This window comes from Pelobates fuscus, chromosome 10 (genome assembly GCF_036172605.1).
Source record: "Pelobates fuscus isolate aPelFus1 chromosome 10, aPelFus1.pri, whole genome shotgun sequence".
NCBI classification, from domain to species: domain Eukaryota; kingdom Metazoa; phylum Chordata; class Amphibia; order Anura; family Pelobatidae; genus Pelobates; species Pelobates fuscus.
This window is the reverse complement of record NC_086326.1, coordinates 137,890,245-137,914,138: the sequence shown is the minus strand read 5'-3', so window position 1 is coordinate 137,914,138 and position 23,894 is coordinate 137,890,245. Positions and strand designations below refer to the sequence as shown.

Sequence of the window (23,894 nt, the reverse complement as noted above, 5' to 3'; positions counted from 1 at the left end):
TGAAGTGACCCAAAATACAGGTAAACTGACAGCTGGTGCAAAGTCCAGGCTGAGCAATCTGGGATTACTGAGAGGAAAACCATGTTTATAGTAACCCAGTCTTGGCAGTCACTGGCAGCTTTGGGGTTTCCATTGCTCTTCCTTGTGGCCTTCCATGTTGCCCATGCAACTCGGGTGGAATAAAAGTGCATGCTCACTGTGGCATTCCTTCCGTAGAATGGAGTGACAAGTGTTATGATATTATTTGTCCCCACAGTGTTGTGCAGAATCCAGGCACTAATTGCACGCTGTACTATTGTACACTGTCACTAGGATGAAGGTCCTTGAGCCAGGCCTTATTCTTAAATAAGTGATTAGAAAAAAACAACAATGTTCCAAATGTCGAGAAACTGTTGCTGACTGGAAAAAATAATCCAAGTCAGCCATGCTTCCTTTTAGTAAATAACCTGACGTGTCTTCTTGGGTTCTGATGCAATAGGTTTGTCTCCTGTGACAATGAAGATAGAATGAACACTTCTTTGTGTTAAGTGTATCTGGCCCTGGTGACATTAGCATGGCAAACCATATCTACTTTACTTTTAAACATTAGTGAGCCCCAGGAGCAAAGCATACCTGCAGCACTTAGTGATATACCTTTTTTGTTTCAATCAGAAGGAATGGTTTTAGTCTGATTCTTGTGCCATCCTCCGTATAAACTCATGTCTCCTTGTTGAGTTATATCCTGGCAATATCGGATCGACCGATATTGATTTTGTTAGAGCCGATACCGATAATCTGTTAACTTTCATGCCGATAACATACCGATATTCTATACATTTACCATTAAAAAAAAAAAAAAAAAACTATTTCTACACAAATCTGCTGTTAACTGAACATGCTTATTTATTTATTTTTTTGCAAATTTTTTTTTTAAAGGTAAATGCACAAAATATACATGCCAGTCAGAATTTTTTGTTTTCAAGAATATATGTGTGTGTGTGTAGTGGATGCAGTGAGAGTATTTGTGTAGTGGATGCAGTTTGTGTAGTGTTTGTGTAGTGGATGCAGTTTGTGTAGTGTTTGTGTAGTGGATGCAGTTTGTGTAGTGTTTGTGTAGTGGATGCAGTTTGTGTAGTGTTTGTGTAGTGGATGCAGTTTGTGTAGTGTTTGTGTAGTGGATGCAGTTTGTGTAGTGTTTGTGTAGTGGATGCAGTTCGTGTAGTGTTTGTGTAGTGGATGCAGTTCGTGTAGTGTTTGTGTAGTGGATGCAGTTCGTGTAGTGTTTGTGTAGTGGATGCAGTTCGTGTAGTGTTTGTGTAGTGGATGCAGTTCGTGTAGTGTTTGTGTAGTGGATGCAGTTCGTGTAGTGTTTGTGTAGTGGATGCAGTTCGTGTAGTGTTTGTGTAGTGGATGCAGTTCGTGTAGTGTTTGTGTAGTGGATGCAGTTCGTGTAGTGTTTGTGTAGTGGATGCAGTTCGTGTAGTGTTTGTGTAGTGGATGCAGTTCGTGTAGTGTTCGTGTTGTGGATGCAGTTCGTGTAGTGGATGCAGTTCGTGTAGTGGATGCAGTTCGTGTAGTGGATGCAGTTCGTGTAGTGGATGCAGTTCGTGTAGTGGATGCAGTTCGTGTAGTGGATGCAGTTCGTGTAGTGTTTAAAAAGAAAAGGGTTAGCGCTAAAAACAGAACAAGGCAGCAACTTTAAAAGGGAATCTCTCAAAACCCTTAAAACACAATGAAATAAAATTAAAAAAAAAGCTGCGCTACTAAAAAATAAGTCAATGAAATAGTCCAAATAAAAGAGAAAGTCGAAATAAAATAAGTAAAGTCTTAGCTGAGTAAATCTTCTTTAGATAGGATAGTCTATACAATGATGGATGTAGAACGGTGTCCTCGTTGTCCTTCCGCAGGTAAATCCAATAATATGAAAAGATAAAACAAATATCCAAAATAGTGTAATATATTCACTAAGGTGTAACAAATTAAGAGAGTAGTATAGCACTCACATTTGGTAGAGCTATAACTAGCTCTAGTGTGGAACGCGACAGCGGTTTAGATCCCCGCTTGTAGGATATACTGCAGCTTTTTCTTTTCTTCAAAGGAAAAATGCCACTCAAAGAGAATAAAAAGACACAACCAATAGTGTTCTCTGTATAAAATGATGAAGTAAAATAAATAAATTAAATGGTACTCACAAGAATAGAGCAGGCTGACTGCTCCTTGATGATAGCGTAGGTGGAATAATCCCCACCAAGGATTACTTGGAGTCCCGAAGTAGAAAATGGCAGGTAAAAGATGGAGTGTATATAAAGATTATTGGCACAAACGAAAAAGTGACCAAAATAATCTTTAATATATAAAATACACCAATAAAATGTCCATAAACGCGTTTTGCCTATAATGGCTTTATCAATATGGAAGTGTTTGTGTGTAGTGGATGCAGCGCGTGTGTTTGTGTGTAGTGGATGCAGCGCGTGTGTTTGTGTGTAGTGGATGCAGCGCGTGTGTTTGTGTGTAGTGGATGCAGCGCGTGTGTTTGTGTAGTGGATGCAGCGCGTGTGTTTGTGTGTAGTGGATGCAGCGCGTGTAAAATGGTGGGTGGGGGGGGGGGGCATTTTATTTAAAAAATGTTGAAATTATGTTTTAGTGCCCCCTCCCTACTTCTTACCTGGCCAGGAGGGGGGATATGGCATTCCATGGTGGTCCGGTGGCATGGACTGTGCAGAGGGGGCCCAGCACACTCTTACTTACCTTCCCAGCAGCTCCCCAGTCTAACTCTTGAGGCATATGTGCCGTGTGGAGCGTTGCCATGGTAACCCGTGGCAACACTCTGACTGCCGCGGGACTCGCGAGAGTTAGACAGGGGAGCTGAAGGGAGCTGCTGGGAAGGTAAGTAGGAGTGTGCTGGGACCCCCACAGGACCCTGATGGCGGCCCTGGTCTGCAATATCGGTATCTTCATAATCGGTCGATCCCTAATCCTGGCTCTTTTCCTTATGTGACAAACACCTGGTAGCAAAAAACAACTTCCATTTCCCTATTTTGTGATGCACTATATCATTTAGGCCAGCTAAAGCACCTTTTAGTGTTATTTTAGGATTACACTCAAAGGAAAACTCTAAGCACGATAACTGCTACAGCGTGCTGGTGCTTTTCCATTGTTTGTAGTTAAACCATAGAGCGGTTTGACTTCTTACATATGAAATCGCTACTGCCAGCTCCACTAAATCAGCTGGATAGCCGGAAGCTTTTAATTAGCACTTTCCTTGTTTCTCTTGAGTTAAGCCCTGCAAGTTCATTGGCTGAGCGTGTCACCTGATCGGTGCAGTGCTCCGCACACATCAGAGCTTACGGCTCACTGTGAGAAGTAGTGAAGACAAGGAGCGGTGCCTGGTGGACCTGTGGTAAAAAGTAGAAAGTTCTTAAATGCCGGGGCATTAGACAATCCTAGCACCATAACCTCTCATGGTTATTATGCTTGGACTGTTATTTACCTATCCTAAGGGATTGCATCTACTGTTTTATAGTAGATATCTATTTTGAATGGAGTATATCTCAGAACATGCCATACAAATAGTCAGTTTGTTTGTCATTTCTCCATGTTGACATCATAGATCAGGGGTAGGCAACCTACGGCACTAGTGCCATGCACGGCACTCGTGGTGTCTTTGCACGGCACTCAAGGCTGCTAGAGCCAAACGCACTCTGGCCTATCAGGAGTCCCAGTAAAACTTCAGATATCTGCTAATATGAAGAGGTGGTGAAGGACAATCCTCAATTTATGCATTGCAGCACATAGAGGAAGTGATCTCAGATCACTTCCTCCCAGCACTTATGAATGTGAATCCACACTGTAGTAGAGCAGCCCTCGACAGCTATCGCAGCTCCTGTCCTTGACCTGTACCTGGCCAGCCTGGTCCCCACTGGAACCCACCCACACTGCTAGATATACACAGAAATGTAGAATAACCCTCCCCCTCATACAAATTATATGAACAGCCCACACACACAACACACAATCCCCACAAACGCAACACCACTAACAATATACATACATGCACACAACCCCACATGCAGCCTCTCATGTGCAATACCCCAAACAGCCCCCACACACTACCAAACACACAATGTGACATATCCATCCACACACAATTCCACAAGCAGCCCTCATACACAGCCCACATTCATATGTATCATACACGATACCATAAACTACTAATGAACATATACAATATAAAAGCTCATATACGCACAAATACAACGATACAAAGCAATAACAGTAAAAATAACAAGCAGAATACGGCAGCATACACACACCAATTAAAAAAAATAGGATCGGCATGCTACGGGCAGGGGTGTATTTGCCGCGAGGCAAACAAGGCATTTGCCTTGGGCGGCATTTTTCAGGGGGCGGCAAAAAAAGCCGCCCCCAAATGCCCAGGGCAAATGCCTTGTTAGCCTTGCGGCTAACAAGGCATGCTGGGCGGCCGGCGGGCTGCTGGGAAGTGCGGGTAGGTGGGCGGCCGGCGAGGGAGCACTTCCTCTGAGCGGTCTGCTCAGCTCCCTCGCGCGCCGCAGAGTGAGGCTGGGAGCCGGAATATGACGTCATATTCCGGCTCCGCCTCCCAGCATCACTCTGCGGCGCGCGAGGGAGCTGAGCAGACCGCTCAGAGGAAGTGCTCCCTCGCCGGCCGCCCACCTACCCGCACTTCCCAGCAGCCACTGGACCACCAGGGAGACAGATATCCCCCCCCCCCCCCCCCAGCTTTCCCAAAGGTAAGGAGGCTGGGGGGGGTAAATTAAAAAAAAAAAATGTATTAAATATGTGAGTGATTGAGTGTGTTTGTATGTCTGTGTATGTCTGTTAGTGTGTGTATGTCTGTTAGTGTGTCTGTGTGTGTGTCTGTTAGTGTGTGTGTGTATGTCTGTATGTGTGTGTGTGTGTGTGTGTGTGTATGTCTGTATGTGTGTGTGTGTGTGTATGTCTGTATGTGTGTGTGTGTGTATGTGTGTATGTCAGTGTGTGTGTCTGTAAGTGTGTGTCTGTTAGACTGTGTGTGTGTCTGTTAGACTGTGTGTGTGTCTGCTAGTGAGTGTGTTTCTGTTACCTAGTGTATGCGTATTTGTCAGTGAATGTGTGTGTGTGTGTATTTAGAAGGCGGGACGGGGGAAGGGTTCGGTGGGGGTGGCGCGGGTGGGGGGGGGAGGGTTGGGTGAGGGTGGCGTGGGTGGGAGGGGGGCGCCTGAGTTTTGTCCTGCCTAGGGCAGCACAAAACCAGGATACACCACTGGCTACGGGACATCACAATCCTATATCGGCACAGTGCTGCTAAAAGGTTGCCTACCCCTGTCATAGATGCTTGAATGTTGCTTTAAAATGTGCAGTGAAGATCATACAATGATTGACTCGTGTGACTGCTACTCCTAATAACATGTTTAACAGATTACATGCAAAATCCTCTTAACTATTTGTGTGACTCATTTTTTTTTTCAAGCATGCTGTTTTGCAATTCATATCTGTAGTATTTTCCGAATTAATAAATAGCCATTGAGGAGTAAATCTACTTGTACCCGGGACGCACTAAGCATACCTGATGGAATAGACTCGGGCTTACCTGCACGCACGCACGCACGCACGCACGCACGCACGCAGAGCACACTACATATTCCACACAAGCCTCACCTAATCGGGTACACACAGGGCCAACAAACTACCACGGGGTACAGGGCTCGAATCCCCAGCTATAGAGACTACTTTGTATACTGTGACTAAACCCAAAATGTGCAAGATATGACCAGCCACGCTATATTGTTAAAAATCTAATGCTATGTCGCAAAGCTGTTGTGGCAATGTGACTACATATGTTATTATATGCACAAATAAAATAAAGAATAATAAAAAAAAAAATTAAACCATATAAAATATTTTACTATTTCCTGGACCCATTTAAGAAGAATGTCTCTCCTTACTACATTTGAATCCTGTTGCAACTCCTGCAGAGCATGGAGTCTCTCACATTTATGCTTTACTTCAATCACATCCATCTACCCCTCCTCACTCGTTTGCCAGGAAATGGGAAATGTTCCATGGTGAGATTTTTACTGATGCCTGGTGGCAAAAGATTTTTTGACCTGATCCCTCATTGCTAGATTTCAGGGAAAGCCCAGGCGGATACATAAAAATTACTGTCCTGTAAAAATAAAGAAAATCTGTAGTGTACACTACAGGGTTAACATGGCCAGATTACTTCATTGAGACCAAGTGGTCTGCGTGACCATAGTGTCCTTTTATAAAGAAAACGTTCTTTGGTAACCATGTTTTGTAAGGTAATCAGTGTGTTATTTTGATCAGTGACTTTCCTAAAAATACACGTTTGAGGAGTTGCAGGCTTGCATGATATAAAATCTGAACTATACTTTAAATTTTATGCAGTTTTTTTTTTGTTAGTGTATATTTACTTAAATGTCTCTGGATGAGGCTTGTTGATTTTATATGAATTCATCCAATCCAGTCTTATGAAGGGCAATAGATATAGTTTCTCAAAGCAGAGACTTACTCTTTCTTTAAGCAGTCTACCTAGTCTACCCCTCCCTTTTTCTTGTGTGTGTGTGTTTTATTTTATTATTTTTTTTATTTACTCCTTTTCTCCATCCTCTCTGTTGTGGTGCTTTTAATTTTCCATATTTGTGCCAGACAAACCAGAAATTCATACAAGCAAGGAAATGACCCCGATAAGGCCTCTGTCCATTCAAAACACTTATTTGTCACTAGCAATACAAAGGATTTAAAGCCAAAAAGAGAAGAGAAGCTCTTTGATTATGCGTGAGTCATGTGGCAGTTCAAACCTTTTAGAACTTGGTGTGTTAGCTCATTGTATCTCCACTTATCCTGTTAGAGAGAATGCCGGGCAGGATACAACCAATGACCTTGCAGTAGTCACTATTACTCATGTTCAAAACTTTTGCTAAACATCATTCAACACATAGGTCAATAAATCAGATTTCTGCTTGACTTTACGATCATTCCCTTTGCTCCCTTTCTGCAATTTTAAAGTCTGATTTTTTGATGATTTGTGTTTAAATACTCTCGCTTGCTTTGTGCCACATGCTCATTCGCAGCAGCTTTTTATTCAACACACGTGCCACACGTGCCAATCTCAGACAAATTGATCACCACCCTGGTGTTGTTTAGTTAATGTCATACAGCTCACACTCTGAGATAAGTGGCATAACCGCTGTGCCTCATGTAAATTTCAAATATAAGATTATTGTACTTGGTTATCTTTACAGAAGCTCTTTATACAACCTTTAATGAGATTATATATTTTTCTTCATTTAAATTCCATATAACTATTAAGGGGGTTTTGTATATTTTTGAATGAGGTGCCACATTTTGCATTAAGTAAACGAGAAGTATTTAAAGGACCTGAAACCTGCGTAGTGTTCTAATCTTTTTTTGGCTTGTAGGCCAGGCACTTCTCCACTATAGCCAATATATCAGGCATAACTAACTTGCAGGATACGTACATATCTGTACAGTCTGTACTCATTTACATGGTAATTTTTAAATTGTATGCAATACATTTAAATAACACATTTTGTGAAAATGAATTTCATGTGCTGAGTAAATTTGTACTCTCAGGTCATGTGGAGTCTGATGGGTCCTTAGTTATGGCATTGCATTGTACCAATGTATAAAGTAAGTAAATTTTGCCCTGTAGCTTCATAAGAAATGGTTATAAAAGCCTAACCCCTTCCCCCTTATTCTCCTCTAACAGACAGTGGGCGAATCTCAAACTGGGACAAAGGAACGTTTTACCAATAAAAGACAAATTGAATTTCATTTGTTTAAGACCAAGGTAACTTGTAACCACAATGTGATATTTCAGTAAGTTTGAATCTCTACGGTATAAGTAACAGGAGGGTTGAACATATGTGCAAACGTAATTAGTTTGCTTCACTCTGCAAATATTCATACTCTGTTTCCAAAGTTTTTATTTGAAATTAAGCTGAAGAAATGTGTAGATGTGATACTGACACAGGAAATGCATTGCAGCGGGAATAGGGGAAGCCCCAGGTGATTCACACAATAGCAGCTCTTCCAACTCCTTAACTATTAACCTATGAATATTTTGAAAATAAGCATAAAAAAGCCTGTGCCCTAAGCACTAGGGATCGACTGATTATCATTTTGGCTTGCGCTAGAATACAGCATTGAGGTCTATGGAAGATCCCGCAATACCATTGGAACCTCCACAGACCCAGCAAGTTCCCTGCACCTGTCACTAATGATAGTTTCAGATTTTGATTGACACATAGTCCATACTTTATCTCTGTATATCTCTTGACTAGGTTAGAATTTCAGTGAAACTACCATGAAAATAAGTTACGTGAAACCCCCTGCCAGCCTGGACAAAGCCACTGGACCACCAAGGAGTGTAATGACCCCCTCTCTGGCCACAGCTTTTATTTATTTTTTAATTTATAAAATAATGTTATTATATGAAATTATTTTCTTTAAAAAAAAAAAAAAAAAGCCGTTAGTCCACAAAATATATTTGCCTCAGAAACTTATCCCACATATTTACACACAGAACAGCCACTAAACACACTTAAATATAAGAGCGAATCTGTGTGGCATGTATTTTATGTATTTACCACGGAATAAAACAAAGAATAACAAAACCATTTGATAAACATGTTCAGTTAATGGCATATTTGTGTAGAAATGGTATAAAACTGTAAATGAACAGAATATCGGTGCCAGTTATTGGCTGGCCACCTAACAGCAGTATCAGCCCTAAACATTTTAAATCGGTCAATCCCTACTAAGCAATCCTTTTCTCCTAACCTTATTTAATCCCTATAAAACTTACTGACCATTTTCCTTACTCCCTAGTTTAAGCACTCAAAACATCAATGAAGTGGTCTGGGTGCCAGGTCCATCTAGGGTTAACCCTGCAGCTGTAAACATAGTTTCAGAGGAACTGCTATGGTTACATTAGGGTTTATCCAGCCTCTAGTGGCTGTCTCATTGACAGCCACTAGAGGTGCTTCCGCGCTTCTCACTGTGATTTTCACAGTGAGAAGACGCTGCCGTCCATAGGAAAGCATTGAGAAATGCTTTCCTATGGACTGATTGAATGCGCGCGCGGCTCTTGACGCACATGCGCATTCGGGGGAAGAGGGAGGAGAGTCCCCAGCACTGAGGGAGCCCGGCGCTGGAGAAAGGTAAGTGTTTAACCCCATAATCCATCTTGAGCCTGGTGGGAGGGGGGCCATGAGGGGGGGTACCTATTAACACTATAATGCCAGGTAGTTTGTTTTCCTGGCAGTATAGTAGTCCTTTAGTTCTAGGTTTAACTCCCCTCCTTCTCTGTCCCATAGTGTTCTTCACCCCCCCCCCCCAATCACTGTCCCATAGTGTTCTTCACCCCCCCTTCCCTGTCCCATAGTGTTCTTCACCCCCCCTTCCCTGTCCCATAGTGTTCTTCACCCCCCCCCTTCCCAGTCCCATAGTGTTCTTCACCCCCCCCTTCCCAGTCCCATTGTGTTCTTCACCCCCCCCCCTTCCCAGTCCCATTGTGTTCTTCACCCCCCCTTCCCTGTCCCATAGTGTTCTTCACCCCCCCTTCCCTGTCCCATAGTGTTCTTCACCCCCCCCTTCCCTGTCCCATAGTGTTCTTCACCCCCCAATCCCTGTCCCATAGTGTTCTTCACCCCCCAATCCCTGTCCCATAGTGTTCTTCACCCCCCCAATCCCTGTCCCATAGTGTTCTTCACCCCCCCAATCCCTGTCCCATAGTGTTCTTCATCCCCCCCAATCCCTGTCCCATAGTGTTCTTCACCCCCCCCAATCCCTGTCCCATAGTGTTCTTCACCCCCCCACCCTATCCCATAGTGTTCTTCACCCCCCCTCCCTGTCCCATAGTGTTCTTTACCCCCCTTCCCTGTCCCATAGTGTTCTTTTCCCCCCTTCCCTGTCCCATAGTGTTCTTTTCCCCCCTTCCCTGTCCCATAGTGTTCTTTTCCCCCCTTCCCTGTCCCATAGTGTTCTTTTCCCCCCTTCCCTGTCCCATAGTGTTCTTCACCCCCCCTTCCCTGTCCCATAGTGTTCTTCACCCCCCCTTCCCTGTCCCATAGTGTTCTTCACCCCCCCTTCCCTGTCCCATAGTGTTCTTCACCCCCCCTTCCCTGTCCCATAGTGTTCTTCACCCCCCCTTCCCTGTCCCATAGTGTTCTTCACCCCCCCTTCCCTGTCCCATAGTGTTCTTCACCCCCCCTTCCCTGTCCCATAGTGTTCTTCACCCCCCCTTCCCTGTCCCATAGTGTTCTTCACCCCCCCTTCCCTGTCCCATAGTGTTCTTCACCCCCCCTTCCCTGCCCCATAGTGTTCTTCACCCCCCCTTCCCTGCCCCATAGTGTTCTTCACCCCCCCTTCCCTGCCCCATAGTGTTCTTCACCCCCCTTCCCTGCCCCATAGTGTTCTTCACCCCCCCTTCCCTGCCCCATAGTGTTCTTCACCCCCCCTTCCCTGCCCCATAGTGTTCTTCACCCCCCCTTCCCTGCCCCATAGTGTTCTTCACCCCCCCTTCCCTGCCCCATAGTGTTCTTCACCCCCCCTTCCCTGCCCCATAGTGTTCTTCACCCCCCCTTCCCTGCCCCATAGTGTTCTTCACCCCCCCTTCCCTGCCCCATAGTGTTCTTCACCCCCCTTCCCTGCCCCATAGTGTTCTTCACCCCCCCTTCCCTGCCCCATAGTGTTCTTCACCCCCCCCCTTCCCTGCCCCATAGTGTTCCTTACTACCCCCTCCTCCTACCCCCGTCCCTTAGTGCTACTCTCTCTCCCCTCCTTGGTCCCCGCTCCCCAGTGTGTCTCCTGATAGCGTGGCCGAGCGGAGCAGTGCGCACCGCAGTATAGAAGATTCAGTCTCCTGTACCCGGACGGACTTCAGGAAGTGCTCTGTTCCTATACCGCGGTGTGCACTTCGGTGACTCCGATCTAGCGCCCCCCAGGTCGGTGAGCCCTAAGGCGTCCGCTTGTGCCGTCTTATGGACGTGCTGGCCCACCTATTCATTATCGGTATTGCCGGTGATTATCGGCCGATACCGATACTTAATTTAACTCTGTGAAAGAATTCTATAGCATGGGGACATCCAGCGCCTTAAAATCCCCCATGGGTAGTGCTCGCCACGCGTGCGCATCATTTTCTGCCCTTTGCCTATATCTGAGAAGGCGGAGAGGCCTGTGCGCTGAAAAGAGGTATGTGTTAAAATGTAGTGTCCTAACCATACCAGTATAGCAGTTATTATTCTTTGAGTAACACTTTACAGAGTGGGTAAGGCCTAATGTTTTTCCTTTGACACTTCAGGAGTGTTTCCATCACTGCCCAGAGTCTGTTTACTTATCCCTTTTGTTTGCCACATTTTTTTTGATGTCTGAAAAATATTTGATGTAGAATTCTGTACTACTGTATTTACCCCTGTCCTGGAACTGAGCGTCTTCATCTTGGCTTCCTGTTATTCATAATCTCTGCCTTTTGCACATGTCCACAGAGAGAGTAGGATAAATAGTATTTCTGATCCATCCTCCAATGCCATGTGACCTTGTTGTGCCAGGACTGAACTGGGTGGTGATGTCATTTGCTAAATCTTGAACTCGCCTCCAATACGCTGCAAAAATGTTCTCACCAGAGGTGGTTGTGACGTTTATTTGCTCTGGCAGCTGTCTTCTTCGGTTTTCCCTGTGGGAAAACTTCCATAGGCAGGATAAACCTCCTACGTGAAGCAGACATGCTGGCTTCTTTGCGCTAGCAGCTTCTGCTATGAAGTTTCCATAGCAACCGCTGCACATGTGCAGTGGTTCCTATGCTTTGGTGACTTCATGGGGGACATTTTTTCTGCTCTTCCTGTTCAGTTCGGTGGTATAGTCCATGGGTCGTCAAGTTGGTCCCTACCGCCCTACCGTTTCAGGATTCCATCCAGGTGGGCGGTAGGGATTTTAGCGGTTAAATCCTCGCGCAATGTTTTCTGATGCCACCGGAGCCGGAATATAACGTCATATTACAGCTCTCGGCATCAGTAGACAGCCCGCGAGGGAGCAGAGCAGAGAGGTTAGAGCTTCCTTGGCCCCTCGAATTTAAACTCTGCTGCTAGCTGAAGTGAAGCCCCACTGGACCCCAGGTAGGGAGGCTGGGTGGACATTTAATATTAAAGGGACTCTCCAGGCAGAGTCTTTTACTCACCTCGTTCCAGCCCCGGGAGCCTCGTGAAGCCGCGCCGAGCAGGGAGCAATCAGACACTTCCATTTGGAAGCGTCATTGCTCCCTTGTGCGCATGCGCGGCTTCGCCGCACATACGCACATACTTCAGAGGGCAGCATTCATGCCACCCTCTGAAGTCCTGAGCGCACTACCGCGCATGCGTGTGGTGTGCGCGGCCGCGAGCTGAGCTGACTGACAGCTCAGCTCGCGGTCTTTGCCCGCCCCCCTCCTCTGCTGACAGGCTGGAGAGAGAAGGCGCGCACACAGTGCCTTCTCTCTCCTGCACACGTCAGACGTATACAGGGCCTTTTTAGTCTTTAGTGTCTGAGTGACGGCCACTGGAGGTATTCCTATCAATCAATGTAAACACTGTATTTTCTCTGAAAATACAGTGTTTACATTAGATTGCCTGCCGGGAGCTATAGATCAGACCTGAACAACTACATTAAGCTGTAGTTGTTCAGGTGACTATAGTGTCCCTTTAATTGTCTGTCTGTCTGTCGGTGAGCGTGTGTCGGTCTCAGCAGAGTACTTGTAGAATAGGAGAAAGGAGTAGAGTACTTGTAGAATAGGAGAAAGGAGTAGAGTACTTGTAGAATAGGAGAAAGGAGTAGAGTACTTGTAGAATAGGAGAAAGGAGTAGAGTACTTGTAGAATAGGAGAAAGGAGTAGAGTACTTGTAGAATAGGAGAAAGGAGTAGAGTACTTGTAGAATAGGAGAAAGGAGTAGAGTACTTGTAGAATAGGAGAAAGGAGTAGAGTACTTGTAGAATAGGAGAAAGGAGTAGAGTACTTGTAGAATAGGAGAAAGGAGTAGAATAGGAGAGAATTGTTGTTGGCTAATAATAGTAAGTGGGCTGCCTAGCTCAGCCTTCCTACTGGGCATTGCTATAAGGAAGGTTAAAAAATAGAAAAAAGGTGAGGAAGGGAGCTGATGCACAGATGAGAAATCGTATTATGAGCAAACAGAGAAATCGTCTGAATATCACCGAAAGAGGAGACCTTCGTTTGTTCCTTACGAAAATCGAACCAGATATCAAATATTTAGTCTCGCAGCATCAACCTCAAGGATCTCATTAATCACTAGTAAAGGTAATTTCAATTTACTTTGTTTTCTCATTAAACTTTATAAAGTTAAAAAACATTATAAACATGCATAAAGTAGAAATAAAAAGATAAATGTACGTACGTTTATTTTTATTTTTTTAAAAACACCCTCCTTTCTAAAAAATATTCTGCACTTGCGCGAAAACTGTTGGGCGGTAAGGCAATTTTTCCATCAAAAAAGATGCATTAGTGGGCGGTAGGTAGAAAAAGGTTGACTTCCACTGGTATAGTCTATCAAAAATAATTGACAAGTGGAAGATCTAGTAGAATTTCTCCCAATCTATACATTTGTTATCAAAACTACTAAGATGTCTAGATAGAATTTTATGATGTCTTACTAGCATGACCGGTTCCCTTCAAAGGAATACTGAGCATCACGTGAAAAGGTTACCAGTGGTAGGCGATGTTCAGTGTTGGTTCTCCCTAAAATTACAACTTTCACTAAAACTATTTTTATAAAGTAATTCTTCCATCAAGTTTTGAAAGGAAATAATTAATTTTTTTATTTTAAATTAAATCTACCTCTACCCTCTCCATCCCTAACTTTAGTATATGACAGGATGCTTGAGCCATATGCAACGAACCTTGTGTTACGGTATTTTAAAACTGTCACTATGGGCTTCACTGCTTCGCTCTGCACAATCCTTTTAAACCTTCATAAAAGGATTATTGTATGAAAACCTAATTTTTATTTTTTTTTAATTTTGTATAAACCAGGAGAATAAGTTTTCGGATACATTGCATTTACTGTTTATCCCAGAAAACATTTACCGCTGCGCCTAAGAAAATGCATGTACATAACCAGTATAAAAGTACTTGAGTAATATTCTTTTACACAAAGAATTATTTATTTGATTCAAAATAAAATAATTTGAGTGGCAGTGAACAGAATCCACCGATGGAGGGTTAACGCCACTAGTCTGCTTCTTATGAGTACGTGTCACACAGGGCACGAAAAGCGTAACTTCATTTTCTCTGGAAGCTCCCTGCTATTGCCCTGTTGCAGATGGAAATTCTTGCTGTTAAGTTCTTTTGTTTGGGGTGGGACAAAAACAAAATAGTACGTTTAGAATCCTTGTTTACAGCAGTGTTGTCATGAAGCAGAATTGTGTTCTTGTTGTTTTATGCATTTTTACCAGATATTTGCTGTTTTCTGCAGGAACACTTTACTTGATGTGTTCTAGGGTGCTGCCAGCAATGTCAAACCAAAATGAAAACCTCAAGCGTAAAACCTCCAGTGTTAAATGTAATCAATTATCTATCTAAGGGTTACTGCAACATGATTGACCGCTTTTTAAAGTGTTCATGGAGGAAGGAATCTGGACGTGCAGTATTTTTGCTTGAAACGCTGCTCATCCCGAGTTTTTGCACTTGTGTATCGGGGGCTAGCTTTGCTCTGTGCAAAAATGTCTGTCGTCAGTGCGCAATGCATGCTGGCAACATACATAATCTGATTCTCCCATTGCAGGCAATAAGCCTGCAAGGGGAATTTTGGGTCTCCCCTCTCTAGCTCCCTCCCTTGCTCCTTCATTGCAGCACTCCAGCCTCCCTACCGTGCGGTATTTTTCTTTCTTTAAAGGTCCCACCCTCCCTTTCTCCCTCCTCACTCAAAGCATGCGCATGCGCTCTGAGCTGGCTAATCAGTCCAATCAAGGGTTTTTCTATGAGAAGACTTTGATTGGACCTCATCTCTGGATTGGGTGTACTGAGCAGGGCTGGGAGCGCTGGATTTGAGGGGACTTAAACTTGTGTTATGCCTTTTTTATTTTTTTGCGGGGACCTAAAACATAATGCCAATAGGGCATTTTTCATTAAAACATTTTTTTTTAGAAAAATGTATGAAGTGTTAGTTACCATTTAACTTCAGCTTTCACTGTTTTATTTTGTTAGACTTTATTTTGACAACATTACTTTATTTAAGGTTAACCATTAACTGTAACGTATTAATGAACAGTAAACGGAATTACACAATGCGGGCTGAAGTAGCCGAGCTGTGACTGTACCAGTATTGGATACATTTTCCATCTTTATTTGGAAATAAACCTTTTGATTATGTGTATTATTATTTAAACATACAGCAATCTAAATTAGTATGTAAAGTGTGTTATTTAAATTGTTATGGGGGGTGCGGGGGATTCTAAATTGAATCAATGCCTATTCCTGCCCTTCTCTGGGGATTGCTGTGTGGGCTTCTAAATGCTGTTCCTGGTGCTTACCGTACTCTGTTAATTTGCAAAATACCATGTTACATGACATGTCCGTTGCCATGTAGATAGACGTCTGTGGTGAAGGGTGATTCTACTCAACTGACCTTTTCTTTTCGCTGCAATGTCTCTTCACCACCATGTTCAGTTCCTGGTGGCCGGGATCACGTATCGCTTGTTTGCTCTTATGCATGCAGAATATTTATGGAATATCCCACACAATTTATAAATGTGTTTTATGGGACTCTATGGACACCCAGACCATGTACTTATTGTTTTAACCCTGCAACAGGTTTGAAATCCCTCTAGTGGTTGTCACACTGATACACTAGAGATGATTCTGCCGGAATTGCCTGGTAAATCCTGGTTATTTTAATCAAATGGTCTCATACAAGGTGGCATTGCCAAAAGCAGAGCAACGTGGGCTGAAAAGTAATTTTTTTTTTTTTTTAAATACTCCTTACAGGAGGATGATCGCCTAAACAGCAAGCATAACACTATAGAATTAGGAATAAAAATATGTATTTCTAACATTATAGTGTTCCTTTAAATGTTGTATTAAGTATTCACTGCAAATTAAATGTTATGTTTTTTTTTTTTTTTTTTTTTAAATCTTCCTAACAAAGGCTTAGTTGAAGTAAATCTTATTTCTATAAATATTTGTATTAATGTATATCTTTTTCTTTATAGTGGTGTGGGAGCTTGAGTCCTTTTAATTACACTCACATATTCGTTATGTGTTTTGTACATTTATTTTGACAAACACAGCTTAGTATCACATGGGTTTAATTGCTTAAAATATTCTACCATTCATACTAAGCGCAATTTATAAACTTTGTGTGTCTACTGCCAACACTCACACCAACAATATGGAGCTCCTAGAAAAGAAGGTTATTGGGATAGAAAACAGGGACTGAGAGATTTGGGCCCAAAATAGGGAGGGGAGGTATGCATGAATATTGGTTATTGCAGTTCATGTTTTTCTACATAATATAGTAAAGGAATTTGATGTTTCTCCATGATTGTATAGTGTTGTTCATTCCTGCCTAGAAATCATTTTACTGTTGAATCATTGCCTGTAATAGAATCCTCATATGTTACCATAGTTTTACCATAGTAAAAGAAAATACTGCCAGCACCAAACTTGGACACCTAGCAGTGCACTGTTTTAGTAATTAAGCCCCCAAACGGAGTGATCACATTTCCTTAATCACCGTGGCTCCCATGGCAATGAAACGGCCCAGAAACCAGCCAGTTGTCTTTGCCCAAGCAGCCGGAAATAGTCCTCTAACTGCTCTCCTGGCATGCACGTCAGCAGCTGGCCTTCAGCTATCAATCATGGGAGAGGATTGATGTGATTGGCGGTCACAGCTATTCTATGTCAGTAACAGCCATCCTGGGCTGTTACCAAAACTCTGTAGTAATGCTTTCTTTAATGGAGGGCCTGTGTGTCCTATTGGTGCTTGTCAGAGTGGGAGGGGACCTCCAGATAGCTCAGATATCTTATTGGTGATACATCCAGAAGTAGCTGTTCTTGCCAATCATGAGAAACAAGTTTTCTTTAAAAAAAAAAAAAAAAATTTTACTTTTTTTTTTTTTGCCCCCTTTTTCTTATTGGTCACAAAGTGTTAATGCAGTGATAACTGGGGAATTCTGGTTTAAATTCCGGTAAAACAACGTCACCAGTAAGTGTTCATGGGCAAGATACTGATTTCCACCAATCTCAAATCCTTATAGATTGTAAGCGTGTTTGAGCAGGGCTTTCTTTACCTGTTGTCTCTGGATGTCAATTACTTGTCAAATATATATCCTTTTGAATTGTAATGCGCTACAGAATATGTTGGCACTATATAACTAATATACTGTAAGTGAAGTATGTGTAATTCGTTTTGAAATGACAGGATACCTCCACATTCAAGATGGCTGCTCAACTGATTTAAAAATGTCGGGGGTGTTTGAGACACTGTTGTATAAAATGTTGTCTTTAAAACGGTCTACCAAGTCTGTATCGCATCAGTTTATTGGTTGGATGGCAACGGTCAGAGAGTGCTCCAGTGGAAGTTCAGATCAGACACAAGCAGAATGTGTAGTAAAGAAGATTATGGCATTATACAAGCCTTCAGCAAAGCTCTAACATTTGTTAAGGGTGATTAAACCCTGCTTTTTTTTTATTAGCATGCTACTAATTGAACGCTTTAAAAATGAACAAGGATATTTAAGTAATAGGTACCACAGACCTAGTAAATTTCCTCTTCTCGTTAATTCGCCATTTGCGCTAATCTCTTTCCTGCCATGCATTAACCTATAATTTATCCATAGTGCAGGTCCTGACAGGCTAGGATTGCAAAATAAATCAATTAATTTGCGGTTTTCATTTTTAGTCTCCTACAAAAGCTGTATATAATGCAAGACACTGGAATCAGCCAGAATCGGAGGAGCTTCCAACCTTACCAACACTCAAAGCTCAGCCTGCACCAGTAAGTTTGGCTTTTATTATCCTCTTATTTCAAGTTCCAGAAATGTTATCCATACAAGCTACAAAAAGGACTCTATGAATGGTATTCTTTTCGTCTCTACCTTACTGTGCAGAAGCAGTTATGCTGCTCACCTGAAGTAATAGGTGGTTTGTGTTATTGTGTATATTAACCGTGTTCTATCACTGATATTATTGGGAATCGAAGGTTCCCCGTATGGCAGAAGGAACAATTCATTCCTGTTGGTTTAATAAGGTGCACAAGTATTATTCTTTGATTTCGGCACCTGAGGTTTTAACACATCGAAGAATTAAAATTGTTTCCCCATTATTGCAAAAGTGGTTTATTTAATGGTGTGCAGTTTCGATTTGTGCTTCACCATGCATTTGGTAGGCCCAGAATTCAATAAACATGGATTCAAGCTGCCTTATGTGATGGTGTGTACCTGGAGGCGTATTGTGGGCAACAACATGTTTAGACACAAATTAAGAATTGTTGCTGACCATGTGCATCGGATTGCGAAAAACTTCCTGCCCATGCCGCAAAGCAAACATCCTCTTTCCACAAATCTGACCGTGAATTCACAATATTTTAATGTACTCCGCCGCCATCCGATCTCAATACAATACATCATTTTTGCAATGTCATTGGATATTAGAATTCTGCTTGACATCAGTGTGTTGCTGCTGGAATGTTCATTACCCATTCCTACCCATCATGACTTATTAATACTGTAATCTCTGCACGTTCCCTCTTCATTAATATGGTTTTATACTTTGCACACTGTAAGAACATTTAGTAAAACTTTTCATTTGTCAGCATTTTTTTTCTTCTTACAGTGATGACTGACGTTTAAACAGTTAATCATATAATCCCATCTGCATTTTTTTATACTTTTAAACTGTTACTGACCAGTGTATGTGTACGTTTTCATAACACTTTAATCCCTTCCCTGGTGCAACTTATTTATGTATTATTAGAAGAGATCTTTAGGTTAAGTAAGACGTTCATTGCTGGTGTATAATCTTAAAGGGCCATTCCAGGTTGTGATGACAGATAAGCATTTATTTAATTCCATGATTGAGCATTGGCCGGCAAATAGTCAAATCTTGAAAATAAATCTGAGCAAGGTTTGAAACCGTAGACCAGGGGTAAGCAACCTATGGCACGTGTACCATGCACGGCACTCAAGGTGCTTTTGCACAGCACTCAAGGCTGCTATAGCCAAACAGGCTCTGGCCTACAGGAGTCCCAGTGAAACTCAAGAATTCTGCTAATACGAAAAGGTGGTGAAGGACAATTTTCAATTTGTGCATTGTAGCACGTAGAAGAAGTGATCACTTCCTCCCAGCACTTGTGAATGGGAATCCACACTGTAGTAGAGCAGCTTTTGCAGCTCCTGTCCTTGACCTGTACCTGACCAGCCTGGTCCCCAATGGTCCCCAGGGAAGCCACCAACACTGCTAGACACAGAGATGCAGAATAACCCTCCCCTCATACAAATAATAGCAGCCCACACACAAACACAATACACAGTCCGCACAAACGCGACACCACTGACAATCCACATAAATGCACACAATCCCACATGCAGCCACTCACCTGCAATACCCCAAACAGCCCCTCACATTCACACACTACCATCCACACACAATTCCACAAGCAGCCCCCATACTCAGCCCACATTCATAAGTATCATGTATGATACCACAAACTACTCACGAACATATACAATATAATAGCTTAAATGCACACAAATACAAAGCAACTACAGTATTAATAACAGAAGCACAATACGGCAACATACACTCCTCAATATATATAAAAAAAAAAATAGGACCAGCGTGCTGCTAAAAGGTTGCCTACCCCTGCCGTAGACCATAAACCAATACCGTATTTCACATTGAAGCCATCTGGCATCATTTGAGTTAACAGGATGCTAATCCTCTGCGCTTGAGCAACAAAGCGATTTCAAGCATTTGATTCCAAGGAGTTTGAATGTCTTGGCAAATATCTCCATGAATGTTCTAATGGAATTGTTAATTAGCATTAGTTTATTATGAAATTTAAATTGAAGATTTACAAATGGCTTTTAACAGGTAATGTGCATAGGGATTTTCATGTTGTTTTACTACAAGAGCGAGGATATTATCACACACCCTGAAAACTGTTTAGTTCAGAGGTTCTCTTTAATTTGACATACAAGCAGCGACTCCTTTTTTGTGTATTTAACGACTGCCTTATTAATATTCTTCTTTAGGCAAAGCCAACAGAAGCACCCAATCCAAAGGATGATGGAGTCTTTAAAGCACCAGCTCCTCCTGTTAAAGTGATCAAAACTGTGACTATTCCTACTCAGCCCTATCAGGACATAGTGACTGCACTGAAATGCAGGAAGGAGCACAAAGAAGTGAGTACTGGTTTTCATTTCAGTTGCGATTACGAAGATTTAACCTGTTGGAAAAGATACTTCAAACACCAGAACAACTTATTCACCTTGAATATATAAATGTGCAAAGAGGTCCTCTAATCCTCAGATGACAATTTGCTACAGAATCTCACAGCTCAAACCCCTTTTATTTCTTTCTCTTTCAAAATTTGTATGAGATGTGCTTGCTGTAGGGCTCACGCTGTTCAGGTTCCTGTCTCTGCTTATTGGCTTTGATCAGGTCCCGGAGTGAATGGTGCTGTCCATAAACTGTTAGAAGCCATGATTTGGCAGATCTATGCTACCTCCGAAGCCCCACTCCTTGTGAACTATATATTCTATAATACTTAGAAAAAACAAAAATCCGAGCCTTATAGCGAAATCAGGGCTGGGTGGATAATGAGGGCCTTACCCAATATATTCGCTGAACAAAGAAAATAAAAAGATTTGAGAGCAAGTCTCCAATGCCACAAATATAAAGCGGGGAGGCTTCCCTCCAAAAATCAGTTGGTTGGAGGTCTGATATCAGTACCCAGCTTAGAATTTAGTGTTCACTATCCTCTACTTCAGGAATATTCTAGATCAGGATGGTGTGGTATACTCTGGGTATAGTTCTATTCTAATATAACCGTAATATATTTATAAAATCAGATTTACCCTTACACCAGCTGATTTTTGTCGTATGGGGGTCTATATCCTCTGCTAGTAATTCCAGTAAGAATATGATTTATTAACAAATTAGTATTGACTTGGGTTTTTACGTTTGGCTTTTTCCTGCATTTGTTTGCCTTGGGTACCCCTGAATAGTCAATATATTCTATGTTATTTGATTGTCCAATAAGCCCCCATAAATAATAAAATGAAGCGAACATACTGAATGAGGATTAATGTTTCTCTTTTTTCGGTTGATACAAAGTATACACAATGGATGTTTGCCATCTTAACAAGCCCTAGGTATACATGGAATGAGATACAATTAGATACATGTGTTATAGTCTTCTTTTTTCCAAATACATTGTGTATCAATTAGAATGGGTTAGACCCATCTCTTTAGACCAGCTTATTAATCACTAGTATCTTTTTTTTTTTTTTTTTTTGACTGCCTTTTGTTGGGGACATTCCGATTTTCCTTATTTTTAATATTTTTCTAGTCTTTATTAGTTCATATAAAAAAGGATCAATACAATAACACAATCAAAATGACAGACACAAATAGCAAAATACATTAAACAATGTATTGTTACCTTACCCCCAGGCATTCCCGATCGGCGTTCAGTGTTGCCCTGTGCGCATGTGCAAAGAAGCTCCCCCCTCCGTGACGTCATCGCGTTTGTTTCCATGGCGACGTGGTACAAACATTGTCGCCATGGGAATAGGGTTGCGGTTGCAGTAATACAGTGCAATATGTGACTCGTTCTAAGGAATAGGGGGAGTGAATGAAAGAGGATAAAGTGATTATTTGAGCATAAAGTGCATATTGAAATATATAGTTCAATGTGTTGAATCTGTTACGGTAACCGCCATTGCACCATAACCTTAACAGATTCAACACATTGAACTATATATTTCAATATGCACTTTATCCTCAAATAAGCACTTAATCATCTTTTATTGATGAGGTCTAATGCGCGTGCGCGCGGACATTACTGCGCATGCACATTAGGTCTCCCCCACCGCGCGGAGCCTGACCCAGCGCTGAGGGACATCAGCACTGGGAAACTACTAGCCCTGTAGAATCCCTTTAATCATTTGGTTGCGGTTAGACATCAGAGCTTGTAACAGAATTGAAAATGTTACGGAATCAGCGTTGGGGTCATGGCTCATTATTTATTTGCATGCTTTCAACCAACAGTCTTTTTTGCCATTTCCCAATTCTATTCCAGTATTAAACCTTGCAAATCCAAGGCTGTTGTTATACCTCGTGTTGGGAACCACACCTAATGACACAGCTGCCAACAGAAGAAATAATAATGAAAATAAAACCAAAGGTCAATCTCTGCATAGCTCCTCACAACACAGTTCCTTGTATGCTTTGAAACACCACCTCAGTATCATAGACCATTTTCAAGATAATACTGCATCTTAAGCCATTAGATATTATTTTTCTTTGTCACAGATAGTAGGACTTGTAGTTTCACAAAGTAAAGTATTAACTTCTAGTGATTATTTCAGTTCTATGACATAAGGGATCCTACAGGGCCAGGAAATCAAAGCGGTTTTCCTGGCGCTATAGGGTTAATAGGTCCCCTCCCCTCTCTCCTGCAGGGCTGAATGTGTTAAAACCCCTTTAGCTACCTACCTGAATCCAGTGCCGATGTCCCTCAGCATTATTCAATACTTTTCTACAGGGAAAATCTGGCACTGAAGGTCCGTAAGGACGTCCAGTGTCAGATTATGGACCAAAAGCCTTTACATTAAAAAGCCTGCGTAGGCGGACTTTAGTCACCAAAACAACTACAGCTTAATGTAGTTGTTCTAGTGAGTAAAGTGTCCCTTTAATCCGTTTTAGTGGACCATCACGTGCATAGGAATGTTTCGATCTCCACAGAGGTATTGGTCAGGGTGCTTGACCAAGATCCATTTGGAGAATAAAACGATGCTGTGCACGTGATGGTTCAATATTAATAAAACTGCTTAACTTTTGAATGGTGAGTAACTGAAGCCTCTTAAATGTTTGCAATTTAGTGACTTATCATGATTAGGAATGTGTCTTTTGGTTTGTGTTCTCTACTTATTACCTGGAGTTTTGATGCTTCTCTTTTTAAACACAGAATTGTACAGACATTTTATATTGGGAGATGAAAGGTGATCTAATTTGCCTGAAATATACCTCCTGTCTGTAGTCATTTATTGATGTTAAGGTGTTGTCTCCTATAGTGATTGGAGCACTGTAAGCTCAGAGTATGGGATTTATAACTGAAAGCTTAGCATTTGTTAGAATCTTGAAGCAAATCCAGTATGTCACAAATACTGTGAGCAGAAGACTTTTTGTTAGAACCAGACTAAACACCTCTTAGGGAACTTTCGGAATCCTCTCAGAATGACGTCAGGTGCTTATCTCTTCACGAAATGAGTAATGGGGTCATCTTCAAGTTAGACATTCAAGGCCTTGACACTGGCCAGCATCTAAGCCTTAAAGGGACACTATAGTCACCAGTGCAACTACATGTATTCCTGACCCTATAGTGTTAACACCACCATCTAGCCCCCCCTGGGCCACTCATGCCCCCATAAATATAGTAAAAATCTTACTGTATTCAAGCCAGAAGCTGTAAATCTGCATGCTGTTAGACTCGGGGGAAAAACAAGCAGTCTGCTGACATGTGATAGCCTGATCCAATCACAATGCTTCCCCATAGGATTGGCTGAGACTGACAAAGAGGCAGATCAGTGGCAGAGCCAGCACAATTGAAACACAGCCCTGGCCAATCAGCATCTCCTCA

General features: G+C 42.2%; 1 protein-coding gene across 2 annotated transcripts in view; it reads left to right on the top strand.

Moving 5' to 3' along the window:
• Positions 1–23,894, top strand: part of WAPL (WAPL cohesin release factor) — a 78,226-nt gene that overhangs the window by 30,774 nt on the left and 23,558 nt on the right. Inside the window, exons 5-7 of one of the 2 annotated variants that reach the window (XM_063433606.1) lie at positions 7,754–7,834; positions 17,931–18,026; positions 20,284–20,433. In XM_063433606.1, coding sequence (XP_063289676.1) covers positions 7,754–7,834; positions 17,931–18,026; positions 20,284–20,433 — 327 coding nt within the window. The remainder of the gene's footprint in view (positions 1–7,753; positions 7,835–17,930; positions 18,027–20,283; positions 20,434–23,894) is intronic. The other variant, XM_063433607.1, reaches the window with a different exon arrangement.